Raw genomic sequence first — 19185 nt, 5'->3', positions numbered from 1 at the left:
TTCTTGTACGGTGCTAATTTTTTAGTTTCTTCTTTGGTTCCTTAGCACCAGCTTCTCTTGTTTTTTTTGTGCTATTCACAGCCCATTTAACAAAGTTGGGAAAGTTTCCATCAAGTGCTAACTTAGGGCTCCGTTTACTAAGCTGCGTTAGGGCTTTCACGCATGGAATAGCGTGCGCTACATTGCCCCCGCGTGCTAGACCTTAACGCCAGCATTGAGCTGGCGTTAGTTTTTCCGTGCAGCGTGCAGTAATTTCCTGCGTGCGCTAAAAACACTAGCGCACCTTCGTAAAAGGAGCCCCTTAGTCCAGCGATTTTCCACTTCTTTTTCGTTTCATATTTTTACGATGGAATGAAAAAAGTGGAAAATCGCTGGACTAAGGGCTCCTTTTACGAAGGTGTGCTAGCTTTTTTTTTTTTTTTTGAAATCTCTTTATTGAGCAAAATGTAAAAAACAGTACACAAAATGCAGGTAATCAAATCAAGCAAATACAGAGTACAAAATCCACAGTACAGGGACAATCAAAAGGAACCGAGGAACCAGCAAAATAGGAAAAAAACAGGTCCCAGGCTAAGGAAATCCATCCGCTCATACATACTTTTTCCCCCAAAAGCCAACCAAAACCCCCCACACACACCCCAGAGTGGAGAACAGCAAAAGAATAGGCAAGAAAAACACAAGGAAAAGAAAACAAATATCAATTACAAAATGTACAGAACCGAAGAGCGAGTGAGCAAACAACCAGTTCACCAGAGAGGAAAACAAGGAAAAGAAGCCAAAAGTAAAAAAGAAACAGAAGGAGAAAAGAGACATAGAAGAAAAGGAAAGGAAAAGAGGAGAAACATGAACAAAAAGGGAAAGAAGCAAGTGAATAAGGAAGAAAAAGGGAAAGAAGCAAGTGAATAAGGAAGAAAAGAGGCCGTCCCCCCCCACCTCATGAGTTAAGCAGAAGACTGCGGGACCGATGAGGTAAGGCCATCCAATACACCTCCCAAATCTCCTGGAAACGGTCCCAGCCACGTGGCTGCCGGCCCGACACTGCTCTACGTTCCAAAAGGGCCATCTCAAACATGAACCGTTGCCATTGCGCCACGGAGGGAATAGCAGGTGCCCGCCAACACACCAAAATCGCCCTCTTAGCCATTAAGAAGGCCTTCTGCACTAACAGACAGTGATCCACCGGCAGAGTTCCCAAGCCTTCAGTCGTGCTAGCTTTTTTAGCACACGCACCGGGATTAGCGCGCACTAGCCGAAAAACTACCACCTGCTCATGAGTAGGCGGTAGCGGCTAGCACGCGCGGCATTTTAGCGCGTGCTATTCCACGCATTAAGGTTCTAACGCACCTTCGTAAAAGGAGCCCTAAGTGTGTAGCCCTCGATGGAGACTGCTCCAACTGTTGGTTGGGCTGAGAACTTTTCAGGGGCTCCTCGTATTTCAAAGTGCTGCATTACCTTTTTTTTTTTCCCTTTATGATTTTATTTGCGTAGTCTTGAAACTGCTGCTAAAACAAAGGATAGAGCAATTACTGTGGATCAGATGTAACCAAAGGTGGGTTTTCTCAGATAAATACGATCGTGTTTACCAGGTGACCAGCAGGGCTGGTGCAATGTACTAAGCACCCTAGGCAAATTTTCAGCCTTGTTCCCACCCTTGCCTTGCCTTACTAACCTCCCCCCAAACCCCAACCCTGTCTGATTCTGGAATATTTAGTTACTTTAATACTTGGACCAGATTGAAATTGTGCTCTTCATTCTCTAGATTGCTTTATATCCTTTGGTTGAGGAATATCATTTTAAGAGACTTTTAGATCGCTCTTTCCTTTATGAAGCTGAGAGCATTGGAATAGTCTGCCATTATAAGGGGGCAGTGGTGTAGTGAGGGGGTGGGTGGGCCATCAGAGAGAGCGCCAAAACCGACGCGTCATCGGAGTGAGCGCCAAAACCGATGCGGGCAGTAAGTTGGTGGCTGCTCACGCCAAAGTTAAAAAGGTACGGGGAAGTGGCGCATGCGTGCAGCGGGGGGGGGGGGGCAGGGAAGAGGGTGGGGGAGGGGCGCCACCACCCACTCTCGCTTACCCACTGTAGATAGATGAAATAAAAAGCCAGAAAGATGCTTGGGTGCATATGAATGGCCAATGGAGAAAGGAAGATCATATTGTCCTTGCATATGTATCTGGTGAAACCTCATTTGGAGAGTTGTGTGCAATTCTAGAGATCATATCTATAAAAGGGTTTAAGCAGATTGGAGTTGGTCCAGAGGGTAGCTATTAATGCCTAGTTGTCTTCATTCTAAAGCCTCTTTGGATGGGCTTAAAAATCTAAACATCTATACTATAGAGGAGAGGTGAGATAAAGGAGCCTGCCAAAGATATTTACATTTATCTATGTATTTATAAGCAGTATTTCAAATAAAAATATGTTTGCAACATTCTAAATGTTCTACTTTGGTTTTTTGTCAAATGTTGTTCCATGCAGGAAACCCTATTTTTTCTATAGGATGCATCATTCACTTTACGTGGTTTTGAGGTAGAAAATGTACTGCTGGAACCTAGCCTTTATTTTCCCAAAGGTGCAGCATTTCATCATTTGTGATTTTGCAGTTTATGGACTTTTCTGGGACCCATATTACCGCGAATAACGAGAACAGACTATAGCATGCAAAATCATATGCATTTGGTGGCAGTCAAAAATCAGACAAGATGCTAGGAATAGATTAGAAAAGGGATGGTAAATAAGACTAAGATATTGTTTTGCCTCTGCATCGCTCCATGGTGTGACCTCACCTTGAGTATTGCATTCAATTTGGGTTGCTGTATCTCAAAAAAGAAAAGGTTCAAAGAAGAGCGACCAAGATGATAAAGGGGATGGAGCTTCTCGTGTATGATGAGGTTAGGACTCTTCTTCTTGGAAAAGAAATGACTGAGGGGAGATATGATTGAAATCCACAAAATCCTGAGTGGTGTACGAAGAGTGGGTAAACGTCGATTGATTTTTTTTTTCCCTCCATCAAAAATTACAAAGACTAGGGGGCACTTGAAGTTACAGGGAAATATTTTTTCACTCAAGAGAACAGTTAAGCTCTAGAACACATTGCCAGAGGATGTGGTAAGAGCGGTTAACTTAGCTGGTTTTAAAAAGGGTTTGGAATGTTCCTGGAGGAAAACTCCATAGTCTGCTATTGAGACAGATATGGGGGAAGCCACTGCTTGCCCTGGGATTGGTAGCATGAAATGTTGCTACTATTTGAGTTTTGTGGCCTGGATTGGCCACTGTAGAAACAGGATACTTGGCTAAATGGACCATTGGTCTGACCCACTATGGCTATTCTTATGTTCGTGTGTATAATTGCTCAGGTGGTAAGTCTCTTTCAATGGAAAGGAGGCTCTGTCTGCATTGAGGGTTTATATGATGAAAATAAAAGTAAATAGACCCAGGCGTAATGTAAAAATATATGTATATATAGATAGGGCTGGGGGATGGGTGGAACAGCTTCTCAGTGGAGGTGGTGGAGGCAAGGACAGCATCTGAATTGAAGAAATCATGAGACAAACACAGAGGAGGATTCCTGAGAGAGAGAAAGGAATTATAGAACTGAGTGGACGGCATGGGCTGTATAGTATTTTTCTGCCATCAGGTTCTTTCTTTCTACTTTTATGCATGTTGGGACCACATTGATTTTCCTCCAACCCCTCAGAATGGAACAGAGTAGTGAGGGAAGCAGTCAGCACATCCTTGAGGTCTCTTAGTATATTTGGGGATGTATATAGCATGAGATCCCATGGTGGAGAAAGAACAGCAAAAATGGCCAGTGCTTTTAAAGGGTTTAGGTAGATGGAGCTGGGGGGGGGGGGGGGGGGGGGGGGGGACCTTAAGGCCTAAGCCAAAGCTGCCAAGTTACCCAGTTTCAGGCTGGAGACTTTTTGGCCAGTTCTGGTCTTGAACTTGCATCCCAAAGCAGTGTGAATTTGTAGTGCCTGATCCTGCCCGTTGAAACTAGTGCTAAAAGTTCCATTATACACAGGAGTCCAGGTTCCATAATAGTTCCATAATATGCTCAGAAGTCCAGGTCTGTCCCAAAATCTCCAGCAGTGGCATGGTAAAGGGAGGGAAGGGGTGGGGTACGCCCTGGGCGCCATCTTTGGGAAGGCGCAGGCACCTGTCCTCCTCTCTGCTCCCCACTCCACTGCCATGCATGCTCGCTGCTTCCCTTCCCCTGTACTTCTGCAAAGTTCCTGGCATGAGCAACAACCCCCAAGCTGCTGTTCCGCCAGCTTCGGCTCTTCCTCTGATGTCACTTCCTGGGCTTGCACCTAGGAAGTGATATCAGAGGAAGAGCCGATGCTGGCGTGACAGCAGTTTGGGGGTTGCTGCTTGTGCCTGGAACATTACAGAGATATGGGAGAAAGGAAGCGGTATGCGGGTGGCAGGAAATGAGTGTGGGGAGGTGGGGAGGGGTGCCACCGCCCCCGGCGCCTCTCATCCTCGCTACGCCACTGATTTCCAGCCTGAAACTGGGTAACTGCATCACTGCCTAAGCTGGAGAGAGGTATACCAGCAAATCAAGCACTTAAAATCCTGTGCAAAAACAAGAGGACACTAGTGGTATCCTCAGATAAAAGACCTTCATTGGTAGTCCCTAAAAGAAGTAATTACAGGACACTATCTGAGAAATCAAAAAGGAAATAAGCCAACCAAAACATCCAGAAAATCCTCAAGTACAGTTCTTAGACAAGCGGTGTTATCCTCTTAGATAAAAGTCCTCCCTTCTTCTCTCCTTCTTCCCTATGTCTACAGTATCATTCCCTTCTAATTTACCTCATATAGGTTTCAGCCAAACTCTTCTCAGCACAGTTCATGGGTCTGTACTTGAATTAAACAGTGCCTTGGACTCAAAACCTCTTGCTCAGCACATATCTCCTAAACAGAAATAGGAAATAAGGAGAAGAGAGTCACAATTCAGCAACTCCTTTTATCAAAATCCCACAGTTCCCTTATCAGGGTGTTTAGTTGTACAAGGGAGATCAGTCTTGCACCACTACTCAAGGGTGGAACTGGGATGCATCCTCTAGGCCAGGCATGTCCAACTTCGAACAGGTCGTGATCTACTTTTTCTGGCCAAAAGTGCTGGTGATCTACCACCATGAAAATTAAGTATCAAATTAGTTTCAAATTAAATTTTAATCCAATAAAGTTGGAGGATTCCCCCCCCCATTTTTAATGAACCTTCTGTCATTTACTCGGATGTGATCAGTTGTTAAGCAAATTAAACAAAAGCAAAACAGAGAGACAAAGATCCAGTAAGAACTGCGAGGGGAAATGGAAAGTACATTTTTTCTTAAAATTTTATTGAGTAATAACTTTCTTTAACTTTCTTAAACTTTTATTGAGTAATTTGTGTTAAATTTAGGTCAAGGCTGACCTTGAACAATCTTTAATATTTCGTTGTTGCTCATTAGTGAGACGTCCGAGCCTGCATTTCATCCACCAGCTTTTTGAAGTTGGGTGAATATTGCGTGAGGGCCAGTCTCAGGGAATCCTGGAGATGTTCATTTGTCATGTTGGAACGTTGTGTACTCTGTCATTTTCAGATGGAAAACGCAGATTCACACAAATAAGTTGAACCGAAACAGGAGTGTACAGCTTCACTACATCATCTCAAGTTGGGAAATTTGTCTCTAGACACTAGCTTCCAAAACGATTCTTGCTCAGCATGGGTCTTGAGAAAAATGTAATTTTTAAGGGTCAATATTTTGTTTTCAAGAGATGGCTTGTTCAATGAGTAATTTTTACTGATAGCAGCTGCAGTTTCTTTGATGTCCATTGTCCACATCTACTTTGAATGGTTATGACAAGTACTCCACAACTGTTTCAATTTTTGGGAAGTCACAGAATCTATTTTCGAATTCCTGGATAACAGAACAGATTTCTGTCACATACTTCTAGTTCTGAAAAACAAAATTTGGATATTGTCCCAGATGGTCCTGCGTATTAGGAAAATGATCAAAAGTGTTGTTTGCAAGGTCAGTCATCATTAGCTCAAATTTGCTCTTGTAGGATGAAACTGTACTCATCATCTCGCCAATGCATTTGTTTTTACTTTGTAGTTCAAGGTTCATATCACTTAGTTTGCCTGTAAAGTCAGCAAGAAATGCCAGATCACATAACCACTCCTCATCTTCCAACTCTGCTTGGTTATCTCCCCTCTCCTTCAAAAAACTTCTTATTTCATTCAGCAAATCATAAAATCTTTGCAGAAATTTGTGCCTGCTTAGCCACCTTACATCTGTGTGCAAAATGATTTCCGCTGTCCCTTCAAGTTAAGCACATCCATAACATGCTTCCCAGCATGCCCCTGGAACTCTGGATGCACATCGGGAGAAACATCTCGCTAGACATCCAGGAAAAGAGTTTTGATTGTCAGCACTTGGAAGTCCCAGCGATTAGGACATCCAAGTGCCGACTTAGGCATTTTTTTGGATATTTTAGTTTTTTGATTATGAGCCCCTTAGGCAACTGAATCTTTGGGAAGGCTGTTCCAAAACTGGATAGAAATGGAAGGCTCTATTTGTGATTTATAAACCATTGTATTGTATTGTCCCTTTTTATACTTTAATAAAAAGATTTAAATATAAAATCATAAGTGTTTGAAGCTTGTGCAAATGAGGATAGAGTTCATGGGACAGAGCAGGAATGGGGAAAGTGCTCATGGGGATGGGATGGGGTCGGAGATGGAGTCTGCAGGGTGAAGTGGAGATGGGGACAGTGTGGGGATGGGACAGGGTGGGGGCCTACCAGCGACTAAGTGAAACCATGACCAAAATCTGCCCCAAATCCGCTCCTAATCATGTCTACTTGCCAGTAAGTGCCTCGGTGTAGACGCCTACCTCAAAGTGACAAGCAACCTCCCAAGTTAGGCATCTATTGGCTAATTAATTTTTTTAATGTTTTTAAAATTGGGTTTCAATTATTAGCACCAATTAAGAAAATTAAGTTAAGTGCCTAGATTGGCTAGGTGTGCCGATTTAGGTGCTTAACTTTAGACATCATTATAGAATCTAGGCCTATATGTTGTATTTTTATATAATTTGATATTGTTTGTCTATTTTTGAGTTAGATTTAATTTTATCATCATCCTTTTAACAATTGTTTTTATGTTTGTATCTTAACTTTAGACCCCTGATGCAACCTTAGGGCGAAACGTGGCCACATCGGCTACCTGTTTTAATAAATCGTATACTTCCTGGTACTGTTGGTCTACTTCATGTTTTGGCTACTGAGAGCTTTTTCACCAGGTCCAGAGAAGATTTCTTGTCAATTTTTGAAACTGAAGTGCCAGTTTTGTCTTCTTTTGTCAGCAGAAGGAAGTCACTTCAAGTTTCAAATGCAGATGGGAGGAAAGAAACGTGTGCATGTCTGAGCAAAACCAAAAGTGAAAATACACATTGGCACCTGGTTTTCTGCGCCTCAAATGAACCTCACAAAAATTTCATGTGCATGTGATTTTTGCAAGGCTCCTATTTAAACACAGCAGAACAAGTACCAGTGTGTGCTGACACTTTCATCTTTTGTTTGGACTCGCACACAAATTTATTTATGTATTTGGTTTTATTTATTTAATTGGTTTTATATCCCATTTCCCAGGAGAGCTTAAAATGGGTTACAAGTTTACATAAATAAATAAAGTATATTTATATAAGGTGATGGCAAACATGGCATAGCAGGACATTGCCTGGCAGAAAAGGCAAAGCATGGCCAACAAAGCATGGCAAAAAAACATAACATGACAAACATGGTGTGGTGAGACTTAGCACGACGCATTGTATGACAAAACAGCATGGCAGACAGTATTATAAATACAAACATAGCATGGCAAATATAGCATGGCCAACAAACACAAGTTCATAAGGTTAATCAAAATAAAAAAATGCAACACCCTTATATCAAAATAACACACGCCTTAGCCAATAAAAGGAACTAAAGCACCATTGTCACATATTACAAACTCATTGACAACTCATAATTCTGGTCTCTGACAGTGCAATGCTCAATGACTTGTTAAACTAAACTAAACTAAACTAAATCTTGGGTTTATATACCGCATCATCTCCACAGGTGGAGCTCGACACGGTTTACATGGTTAGTGAAGGAACGGAACTCCAGTAGATTTATAGAAGTAGGTAAGAAGAGAGGTTAGGTGTGATAATACTAGGGAGGGGATGAGGTTACGTTTTGGAGAAGAGCCAGGTCTTCAGAAGCTTACGGAATGGTAGAAGGGGGCTCAAGTTGCGGAGAGGGGAAGGGAAACTATTCCATAACTGAGCGATTCTGAAGTGGAGGGAGGAACCGAGTTTACCAACGAGGGAGATACCTTTTAAGGAGGGGAGGGATAATTTTAGTTTTTGCGTGGATCTAGTGAAGAATGGATTTGAGGAATTCCAGGATAGAGGAATAAGAGGTGGAAGGATACCGTGGAGGATCTTGAAGGTTAAGCAGGCACATTTAAAGTGGACCCTAGAGATGACAGGAAGCCAGTGGAGCTTGGACAGGAGCAGAGAGACATGGTCAAATTTACTTTTTGAGAAGATAAGTTTGGCCGCTGTGTTCTGGATTAGTTGGAGTCTGTGGAGGCTTTTCTTTGTTAAGCTAAGGTAAATGGAGTTGCAATAGTCCAATCTGGAGAGGATGATGGACTGTACGAGCACGGCAAAGTGTTTTTGGTGGAAGCAGGACCTCACTTTCCTCAGCATGTGAAGGCTGTAAAAGCATTTTTTTATCAGGGAATTGAGGTGGTCGTTGAAGGATAGCGAGGAATCTATGGTGATGCCCAGAACTTTGCTAGAGAACTCCAGTTGTAGAGAGGAGCCTGTGGGCAGTGGGATGGAAGTGGGTAGATGATCAAGTTTAGGGCCAAGCCAAAGTAGTTTGGTTTTGGACTCGTTCAGTTTCATTTGTACAGCGAGGGCCCAGGATTGAAGGTTGGTTATGCATGAAGAGATGTTTGCTGCGAGATTGGTGAGGTTTGCGTCGGTCTCGAGGAGGACCAGGATATCGTCTGCGTAAGTGTAGAGTGTTTCTAGGGGGGAAAGGTGGAGGAGGTTCAGGGAGGACATATAAATGTTGAAGAGGATAGGAGATAGGGGGGAGCCTTGTGGGACTCCACATGTCGGTTTCCACGGGGAGGATGAGGTACCATTCTTGGTAACGTTGTAAGAGCGAGAGCGTAAGAAGTTTGAGAACCAGTCAAGGACTGTGGAGCTAATGCCTATCTCGGAGAGTAAGAAGATTAGAATGTCATGATGGACAACGTCGAAGGCTGCAGAGAGGTCGAATTGGAGGAGAACGGCAAACACCCAAAAGAAAGGAAAAAGCCTCAGAACTCTCCCACACCAACCTTAGTTGATTGAAGTATACTTTAGTTCCTTCTATTGTCTAAGGCACAGGTGTGAAACTCAAGACCCGCAGGCCAAATCCAGCCCACCTGGTCATTTTATGCAGCCCGTGGTCCGATGCCCCCAGTGTTACCTTGTGACTGGCTCCCTCCTCCTTACAGCCGTAGTGTGCAAGGAGCCACGTGCAGCGGCTCCTCGAAAGTCCCACACCTCATCCAGAAGCATCCCCTCTGACGTTGCGACGTCAGAGAGAAGGCTTCCGGTGCAGGTACAGGAAGCCGGCCACAAAATGACACCGGGGGGCATCGACCACGGGCTGCATAAAACGGCCAGGTTGGAGCTGGCCAGAAGGTTAGACACGTGCCGGAGAAAGGCACAGCATGGTGGGAGGGAGACAACAAAGGTAGGGAGAATGGTTTTATTGTCAAGTTAGTGTTTGAATTGAGTTTTGAGCATTTTAATCTGCTGTCTATCTTTTGCACTGCTCAGGAAGAAATACATTTGTTTTTTTTTCTCTGGGGGTTGTACTGCATGCAGAATCTTGAATCGTAGGGTGTTTTTTAAAAATATATTAGTACTTTTAGTTTTTGGTCCCATATTTGCATAGGGGTTATCTGTGTTCTGGTAGGAATGAATGTTGAGAAGCATACAGTGTGTTTTGTGTAGTTTAATTACCATTATGTATTAATAAGAGTATATTGTGTGTGTATATATGAAAAATGAATTGAAAAAATGGTGTTATAATTAGTATTATAATGGGGTGGGGTCTGGCCTGCAACTTAGCCTGTGTTTTGGATTTTGGCCCCTTAATGTGATTGAGTATGACACCCCTGGTCTAAGGAGTGTGTTATTTTGATATAAGGGTGTTGCACATTTTAAATATAGCATGGTCAACATAGTATTAGATATATAAGCATAGCATGGCAAACATAGCACGGCCAACATAATATTATATATACAAGCATAGCATGGCATACATTGTATGGTTGATATATGTGTGGCTAACCTAGTATGGCATGACAGTATGATATGTAATATGGTAGAACCTAGCACGGTAGAAATGGGATGGCAAATATTGTGTAGTGGATATAGCATGAGAATTTGTAGCATGGTAGACAGTGTGGCAAATATAGGATGAAAAATACTATACTATACATTGTAGAGTGAGTGAGAAAAGGTGACAATATGACAAAAACATGGTGTGGTTGAGCATAGTATATAGTAGATAGTGTGGTGGGATTTTGCACAGTGGAGGCTATATATTTTGCCACATGTGGTGACTTGATAGGGTAGAGAATTATATGATGGGCAATATAAAGTGTGGCAGTTCACTTCAGCATTAGAGACCTGTGACGGCGGAGCGCTGGTGCTCTTCTTTGCAAGGTTTGGGAATTTGGGTAGGTGCACTCTCATAGAGGGTCAAGGAAAGAGGTGGTCTTTATTGCCTTCCTGAAGTTCAGTAGACCTTTTCATGATCTTATGTGGTTAAGTAGCTTGTTCCAGAGACGCGGTAGGTACTACACAAAAAAATTTGTGCCTGTGTATCCAGCATGGTACCCCCATTAGCCACAAATTTTCCACTCATAAAATTTGTATGCCATCAGTGGTGTAGCAAGAGGGGGGGTAGACCGCCCCAGGTGCCAACTTGGCGGGGGCACCGGCGCAGGCTCCTCCCTCCCAGCAACGGGACAGAATAGGGCATGTCTCTGAAGAGCACCCCTCTTTAAATCTTTGCAAACATAAAGCAGGCTGTTCTATGCGCTGTTCGCATTGGCATCGTTCCTCACTCAGATGTCACTTCCTGTTCGTAGGGCCAGGAAGTAATGTCAGAAGGAAAGCTCAGCTGGCACAAGCAGTGAGTCTTCCAGCCTGCTTACTGGCAGTAAAGATGTTAAGAGGTACGTGGGCGTGGTAATGTCGGGACAGTGGGAGGGGTGCACGGAGTGGAGATGACAGACATCCCTGCCCCAGGTGTCAATTTCCCTTGCTACTCCACTGCATGGCATGGTTTTATTCTCACAATACAGCCACATGTCTTCATGTGTGTTTTCTTTTTGGTTTTCGGTCCTACAATACTGCATCCTGTGCTTCATTCTGGTGCACTCATGTTTCCTAGCTTTTCTTCATGGGTTCCATTCCTTAGCTATTTGCTCTATGCATGTTTTGCTGTGAATGATACCTCAAGGGCTCAGTGATGATGATCATCACAGCGGCATTCTCAGCCAATTAGTCATAGCAGCGCTGTATGGCTAAATTAAGGGAAGTTTCTGATAACATCAAACATTAATAGAAACTCAGACATGAACAGAAATCAGAATGAAAGCAGGAGATATAATGATTTGATTTTGTTTAATTGCCTGTGAAATTACGAAACAAAATAGCTAGTTCATTATGTGTATTATTTTTTAAAATTTTATCCTCATAACAATTCTAGATAAATAACAATACCAACATATGAAATATACAAATATAAAGAAGTATGGGGCTCTTTTACTTATGAGCATTAAGTCCTTAAAGTGAGGTTAGCATATGAGAACAGGTTACCACACTAAAAGGCCCCATTTACAAAGCCGTGGTAGTGACGCTGCCGTAGTAAATTCACCAAGGCCCACAGGAACTGAATGGGCTTTGGTGCATTTACCGCGGCTTGTAAAAGAGGCCCTAATGCGTTATCATATTGTGCAGTATTTTTCTGTTTTTTGCGTGCACAACTGTGCACTAAGAATTTTCTGAAAATATTTATGGGGAGGGGGTGTGACATGGGCAGGGAATGGACATGATTGCCTTAACCATCTTGTGTGCTATGCTTAGCGTGCATTGTGGTTAATGCACTTAGCATCTCCTAAATAGGAGGCATTAGGGGCCTGATTCTAAAAAGAGTGTCCCGATTGTAGGTGGTGGCAGGTATCGTTTCGCCATCTATAGGACCAATCGGGACGCATGTTTTTAAAAAAAAAAATCAATGGGGCAAAGGATGCCTACACTGTTGGTGTTGTTCACATGCATACGAGATGTCTAGACACGCCTATGGACGCACAAGGTTGGCGTAGGCGTGGTTGACACCGGAAGTGGCCTTAGGCGTACCTGGGCGCTTCTCATAGGCCTCGTCAGATGCCTTAAATGTAGGCCTGTAAAATGCTGATCTACATTTAAGGCGTCTGTAGAGGAAAAGAGATGTGATTCTGGATGTGGCGCCCATCGGTGATTGTCACATGGTAGGCGCCTGTTTTGCAGTTGCCTACAGCAGCAGGTGCCATTTCCTGAATTAGGCCCTGAGTGCCCCTGCATTAAGTGTTTGCAGGTCTTAAAGGCTTAGGGTTATCAGACGTCCAGATTTCCCCGGACAGCTTTTCAAAACCTAGCACTTTGTCTAGGTTTTGAAAAGCTTCTGGCAATGTAGGGACGGCATCTGCGTATAGGCAAGCATATTCTTGCTTTCTTGTCTTTTTTTATGGAATAGTATTCCTTCATATATTAGAAATACTGATGTTTTTTTAGAATTTTGTAGAAGTGTTAAAACCTTTGGGGCTTATAATCGAAAGAGAAAAACGTCCAAAAACCGGCCTAAGTCGGCACTTGGACGAACATTTCTCAAAAACGTCCAAGCGCCGATAATAAAACCGAGTTTTGGACGTTTTTAAAAATGACCTAGGCCTTCATAGTGCCGCTCAACGTCCAAACCTAAATGGGGCGTTTCTGGAGGCGTGTCGAAGGCGGGAGTTGGGCGGGACGTGGGCCGGCTTAGACTTAGTTGTACAGCATGTAAAACCGAAAGTTTAACAACAGAGCCTAGACAGAACTTGGACGTTGTGACTTAGACCATGTAAAACATGGTCTAAGTCACAAAAACCTACCTAAACTCAGCACTTCAAACACATAACACAGACCCCCACACTCTACCCCAGTGATCACCAACCCCCCCACCCCCATAAAAATTCTATTCACAACTTTAAATTTCAGCCTCCAGACCATGATCACCTGGCCGCCTGGCATAGGAAAGCCTAGTCGTCCAGCCCAGAGACAGCTTAAGTCATCTTGGGGGTGGGTTAGGGATCCATAGAGAAGAGGACCCATGCCCATAAGCCCCTGTAATGACTGCATTGATACTTAAACATGTGCACTCCCCTATACACCCCCAAAAACCTTTTTTACTGGCATATAAATGGCTCCTGAAACCATAAAGGCTATTGGGGTGGTAGATAAGTTGGTCTAGGGAATTCTGGAGGTGGTTGGGGGGGGCTCACCATGACCTATAAGGGAGTTGTAGTGAGGAGAAGACATGGCACCCTTTTTGTGAAGTTCACAGCAGTGCCCTGTAAGGTACCCCACTATTTAGGTGGCATGTCTGGGTGTTCAGTCCATCACTTTGCAGACCCCTCCACCGTTCTAGGCGTTTTGGACATGGATGGAAAGTTGGACGGAAATGTGGTATAAAGATGGACGATTTAGCGGCTTGGACGATCAGATGGCAGGACGTATAGTTAGACGATTTTTGAAAGAAAAAAAAAGTTGGACGTCTCTTTCGAAAATGTGTCAGGCTATTTTTAACTTTGGATGACTTGCAAGATGGACGCAAATGGACTTAGGCGTCCCTTTCGATTATGCCCCTCTTTCAGTTTAGTTTTTTTTATTTTTTAGTTTTTTTATTACAATCAAGCAGAATAATTACAACCTGAATGGATCAATGGAACATAAAAGAAACACCTAAAAATAGGGAAAACAATTATTTAGATATTTAAACTAAACTAAACTAAACTAAGCCTTAGGTTTATATACCGCATCTTCTCCACTGAAGTGGAGCTCGACACGGTTTACAGAGTTTAAAAAATATGGGAAGAAAGAAGAGAAAGAGTTTACAAAGCATAAAAAGAGGGGATGTAATCAGGAGAAGAGAAAAGCCAGGTTTTCAGTTGTTTTTGGAATAGTTGGAGGGAGTCCAGGTTCCGCAGCGGGACAGTGAGGTCGTTCCAGAGGCCGGTGATTTTGGAGAGGAGGGATCTACCCAGTTTACCTGCGTGAAGGATGCCGTGTAGAGAGGGGAAGGATAGTTTATGTCTGTGGGCAGATCTGGTGGTAGTCCACAATATTTTGGGAAGATCAACATGAAATAAAATCAGATGAAATATCACAACACAATAAGAAAGCGGCATTGTTCTGAATTACCTAAAGCCAGTATAGCAAGTTATACATTATTTGCTACAGATTCTTTTCCTTCTCTTGATTCAATAAACTCTAACAGCTGTTTGGGTTCAAAAAATAAGAAATTCTTAGTTTGATAGGTAATAAAACATTTTACAGGAAATTTTAACAGAAAAGTTCCACCCAAGGGAAGGATTCTTGGCCTTAATGCCAAGAACTCCTTTCTCCGCTTCCGGGACTTTTGAGCCATATCGGGAAATATATGAATTTTGGCCCCAAAGTAATGGTCATTTAAATGATGAAAATACAAACGCAGAATATATTCACGGTCACTTTCCAAAGCTAATGTAACTAATAGAGTTCTCCTTTCAGTTACCACCTCTAATGAACTCTCTAAGAAGGTTGTCAAATCCAAATCCCCCCCCCCTTTATTTCCTAAGACCTCATTAGGAGTAGAAGCCTTCCCAGAAATTTTTTTACTGTAAATAATTAACTCTAACTAAAGGAGGTAAATTATTAGGTGGGATACATAATATTTTCTTAAGATATTTTCTAACCAGGTATCAGGTTACCGGAGCTTGCGGCTGCTGGAGGTTCAGCCGCGTAGCTCCCTTCCTCTTCCCCATTAGTCGGCTGAGAAATGGAAGCCGCAAAAGCCGCAAAAACAACACCGGCTTCGGGAGGAACACCATAGTCCTCGGTGAACCTCAGCATGGATCGGGCTTCTCTTAGCCCGATCGAAATACGGGCTCCTCTTCAGCCTGGGTGTGGGAACTTTGTGGAAGGAGAGGTACTCCTGCAGACCTGGAGAGAGGGACAGCCGGAGAACCCCGAAGGAGCAGTGGGAGCCGAGTTTTTGGGAGGTGGTACCGTCAGCTCTCAGATAAAGGAACACGAACTTAAATTAAGAGAGCAAGGCGAAAAAATACATCAACATGATGACCAGATCAATTCACTTAAATCACGGGAATTGGAAACTATCAAAGAGCGACCTTTTATTTATAGAAAATTGGAATTTATGGAAAATAAACAGAGGAGGAATAATCTGAGGTTTTTGAATTTTCCCAAGTCCCCTGTGATTTCTGGTCCATACATGGTCCGGAAATACTTAAAAGAAGTCCTTCTAGTTCCAGAAGAAAGCTTACCGCCTATTGTCAGAGTGCAATATATTACCTTGGAGAAGAAATGGGAAAGCTCACCTGCACCATCCGCTGCTGGGTTGCTGGCACCACCGGAGGGACAATGCGGATCGCTCCCTTTCTCTTCCCCATATCCTCAGGTAGGGGAAGACTGCTCAGCAGAGTCATCGCGGCTCAGTAGTGGCGCCTCCTCTCAGGCGTCCGCTTCCGACGCCATCTTTGATCGATCTGGAAGCCTTTTTGTTTAGTTTTTAGATAGATTGCTCCTTTTTTTTTAAATTTACCTTTGATGTGTTTTATGGGATGGGAGTTTTGATATTATATGATTTCATGTATTATTTTGTTTGCCTTGTCATTTATTTTGTTGTTTTTATTATGTATGTATCTTTTGTAACCTGTTTTGTGTGTAATCAGTAGGGCAGGCTAAATACATGAATAGATAAATAGATGTCAAATGATATCTCCTCAGAGGTTAACATCCCCTCACGCTCTATAGTAGCTGATTATCTGGAGTAAGACTCCCCCTCCCCCCCAAATTTGTTTGGGGTTTTTTTTTTAATTGAATTTTTAAAATATACATAACAAATCCAAACAGGAGAAAACATATGCAGTTTGGCTTTTCAAAGGTATTCAAGTCCTACCTCAACTTTCTTTGCTGTCGCCTGGACAGTGCTAGAGACACAGAGTGCTTCCTGACTGCCCAGTAATAACTTCTAAGGAAGTTCTTCTTAGTGAACAGTGGCATAGTAAGGAGAGGTGCTATCTTGGTGGGAGCACTGGCACCTCTCCTCTCTGCTCCTCTATTCCTCTTCGGCTCTTCACCAGCACAAGCAGCTCTAACCTGAAGCTCATTCTGGCCTCAGCCCTCCATTTGAAGTCGTGAGACCAGGAAGTGATATTAGAGGGAGAGCCAAGGCTGGTGCGGGCAGCAGGTTGGAGATGCTGCTTGCTCTAGCAAAGAGTTAAAGACAGTTACAGCTCCAACACTTTGGAATGCTCTTCCAACTTACCTTCGAATGGAAATTATAACTGACAAATTTAAAAATATATTAATGATGTATCTGTACCTACATTTAGGAGGGAATTCATCAATGGGTGACTTAGTGCACGCTGTGTTAGCATGTGCTAAATGCTAAAACACCCATAGGAATGGACATCTTATTATTTATTTTGCACGCCTTAATTGTTAGAGTGCACTACATCTCTTAGCAACTGTAAATGCATCACTTTATGGAACTGCCCCCAGAATTTTGCCCCTCGTTGATCTCCTTTTCCTCCTCTTGGAGGGACAGTTGCAGTCAGCCACTCACACAAGCTCTTTGGTTTCCCTTCTTCTAGTGAGGACCCATGGAGGGCAGCAAAGATGATCAAAGGATACATGCAGCAGCACAACATCCCTCAGAGGGAGGTGGTGGATGTCACGGGTCTGAACCAGTCTCATCTCTCTCAGCATCTCAACAAGGGCACGCCCATGAAAACGCAGAAGCGGGCTGCTCTCTATACGTGGTACGTGCGGAAACAGAGAGAGATCCTTCGACGTAAGTACAGCAGCAGGCTTCAGCTCTTTCTTGTTTCTGAAACTGGCGGTCTCATCAGTGTACCGCAAAAATGAGCACAGAGGCCTGGATTCTGTAACCGGCGCCGTTGTTGGCGGCCGCCCAGCTTGTGTCAAATCACACAATGGCGCCAGGTACAGAATCGTGCCTCCGGCAAAGACAGGCACCAGATATGTAGGCCGGGGTTTTCCAGGACTATATTTCCAGCGCTTACCTTTGATGTGAATCGCGCCGCCTAACGTCACTTCCGGCGTTGTCCATGCCCACAGTGGCATTAGGCAGTCTTAAGTGCCTACGGAGGCGCGATTCCGGCACCGATTTTTATAGGCGCTGGTAGACGTCTTGAAACTCAATTAAAAAGATAGTTTAAACCAGTGGTTCCCAACTCTGTCCTGGAGGACCACCAGGCCAGTCAGGTTTTTGGGATAGCCCTAATGAATATGCATGGTGCAGATTTGCATGCCTGTCACCTCCATTATATGCAAATCTCTCTCATGCATCTTCATTAGGGCTATCCCAAAAACCCAACCGGCCTGGTGGTCCTCCAGGACAGGGTTGGGAACCACTGGTTTAAACAGCATTTTTTATTGAGCTTGAGCGCCTGCTGGTGCCTCAAACCTCAGCGCCAGTTAGAGAATCCAGGCCATAGCGTTGCTCTTCTTCCCAATCTAAGTGCCAGTCTCGTACCATTCCTTCCCCTGCCCTCATACTTACATTGTGTAAGAACTTCAGGGCTGAGTCATGCACACAGATCCTTGTACGGCACTGAGGACTCTGATAACGCTAGAAGAGTTTATTGCTAGCATACGAAAAGATGCCTAAGGCCTCCGCCCCCTTCTCTACATGACTGCTCAAAAATACTCCTGCCTTTTCTTTAAACATATTATAAATTTACTGTGGCCATAATACAGGAAGTTGTTCAGGTTGAAAGACTATAAGGGTAGTGCTCTCCTGCTCAAGTCTCATTGGCTAACCTTGCAAATCATTTTCACTGGTTGCTTCTGTTCAGTAAATTCTAGAATCCTCTCCCCTCAAAAAAAAAAAAAGAAGCCCAAATACATTATTATTCATTATATTAGAAATTACATAGAAACATAGAAAAATGAAGGCAGATAAAGACCATATGGCCCATCTAGTCTGCCCAACCATGCCATCCCCTATGCCCTCCTCTCTTTTAGAGATCCAATATATTTGTCTCAAGCTGTCTTGAATTCAGATTTACTCTTCATCTACAGATGCAGAACCGAGCTCGGGGACTTCCAAAATCTGGACAAACTGCTGGGTTTTGGAAATCCCTCCGGGCACCCAGTCAGCCATAAGAACATAAGAATAGCCTTACTAAGTCAAACCAATGGTCCATCTAGCCCAGTTTCCCATATTCACCAAAATAGCGGAGGGGCTGGTAAAGGCGGAACTCTCAGCATACCTAGAAAAATTTAACATTCTAAGCGACTATCAATCAGGCTTTCGCACGGACCACAGCACTGAAACCATCTTAGCCTCCCTTCTCGACCACCTCCACACGCTCTTTAGTCAGGGCTCAAGTGCCTTGATCATACAACTTGACCTGAGCAGCGCTTTTGACCTGGTAGACCACACCATTCTCCTTGAATGCCTGGCTCACATTGGCATTTCAGACCAGGTCCTTAACTGGTTTCAGGGGTTCCTAAGAAACAGATCCTACAAGGTATGCAAGAACAACTCTTTCTCTTATAGCTGGGACAACACCTGCGGGGTCCCGCAGGGCTCCCCCCTATCCCCCACACTATTCAACATCTACCTGGCCTCCCTAGGTAACCTTCTTCATAACCTCAAGCTCAAATTCTTCATTTATCCAGACGACATCACAATATCCATCCCACTGACCAATTTCTCACAAGAAATACTCGACCACATTACAAACACTCTCAACCAGATTGAACGCTGGATGCTATCATTCAGACTGAAACTAAACCCCGACAA

The 19185-nt window shown here is 43.5% G+C and overlaps 1 protein-coding gene across 1 annotated transcript in view; it reads left to right on the top strand.

Annotated features, from left to right (window-relative positions):
- The window catches only part of HNF1B (HNF1 homeobox B), a 194423-nt gene that overhangs the window by 49316 nt on the left and 125922 nt on the right, over nt 1-19185 (top strand). The window contains exon 2 of the mRNA XM_033921784.1: nt 17006-17205. Coding sequence (XP_033777675.1) covers nt 17006-17205 — 200 coding nt within the window. The remainder of the gene's footprint in view (nt 1-17005; nt 17206-19185) is intronic.

This window comes from Geotrypetes seraphini, chromosome 15, assembly GCF_902459505.1.
Source record: "Geotrypetes seraphini chromosome 15, aGeoSer1.1, whole genome shotgun sequence".
NCBI lineage: Eukaryota > Metazoa > Chordata > Amphibia > Gymnophiona > Dermophiidae > Geotrypetes > Geotrypetes seraphini.
This window is presented reverse-complemented; position numbering and strand designations above follow the sequence as displayed.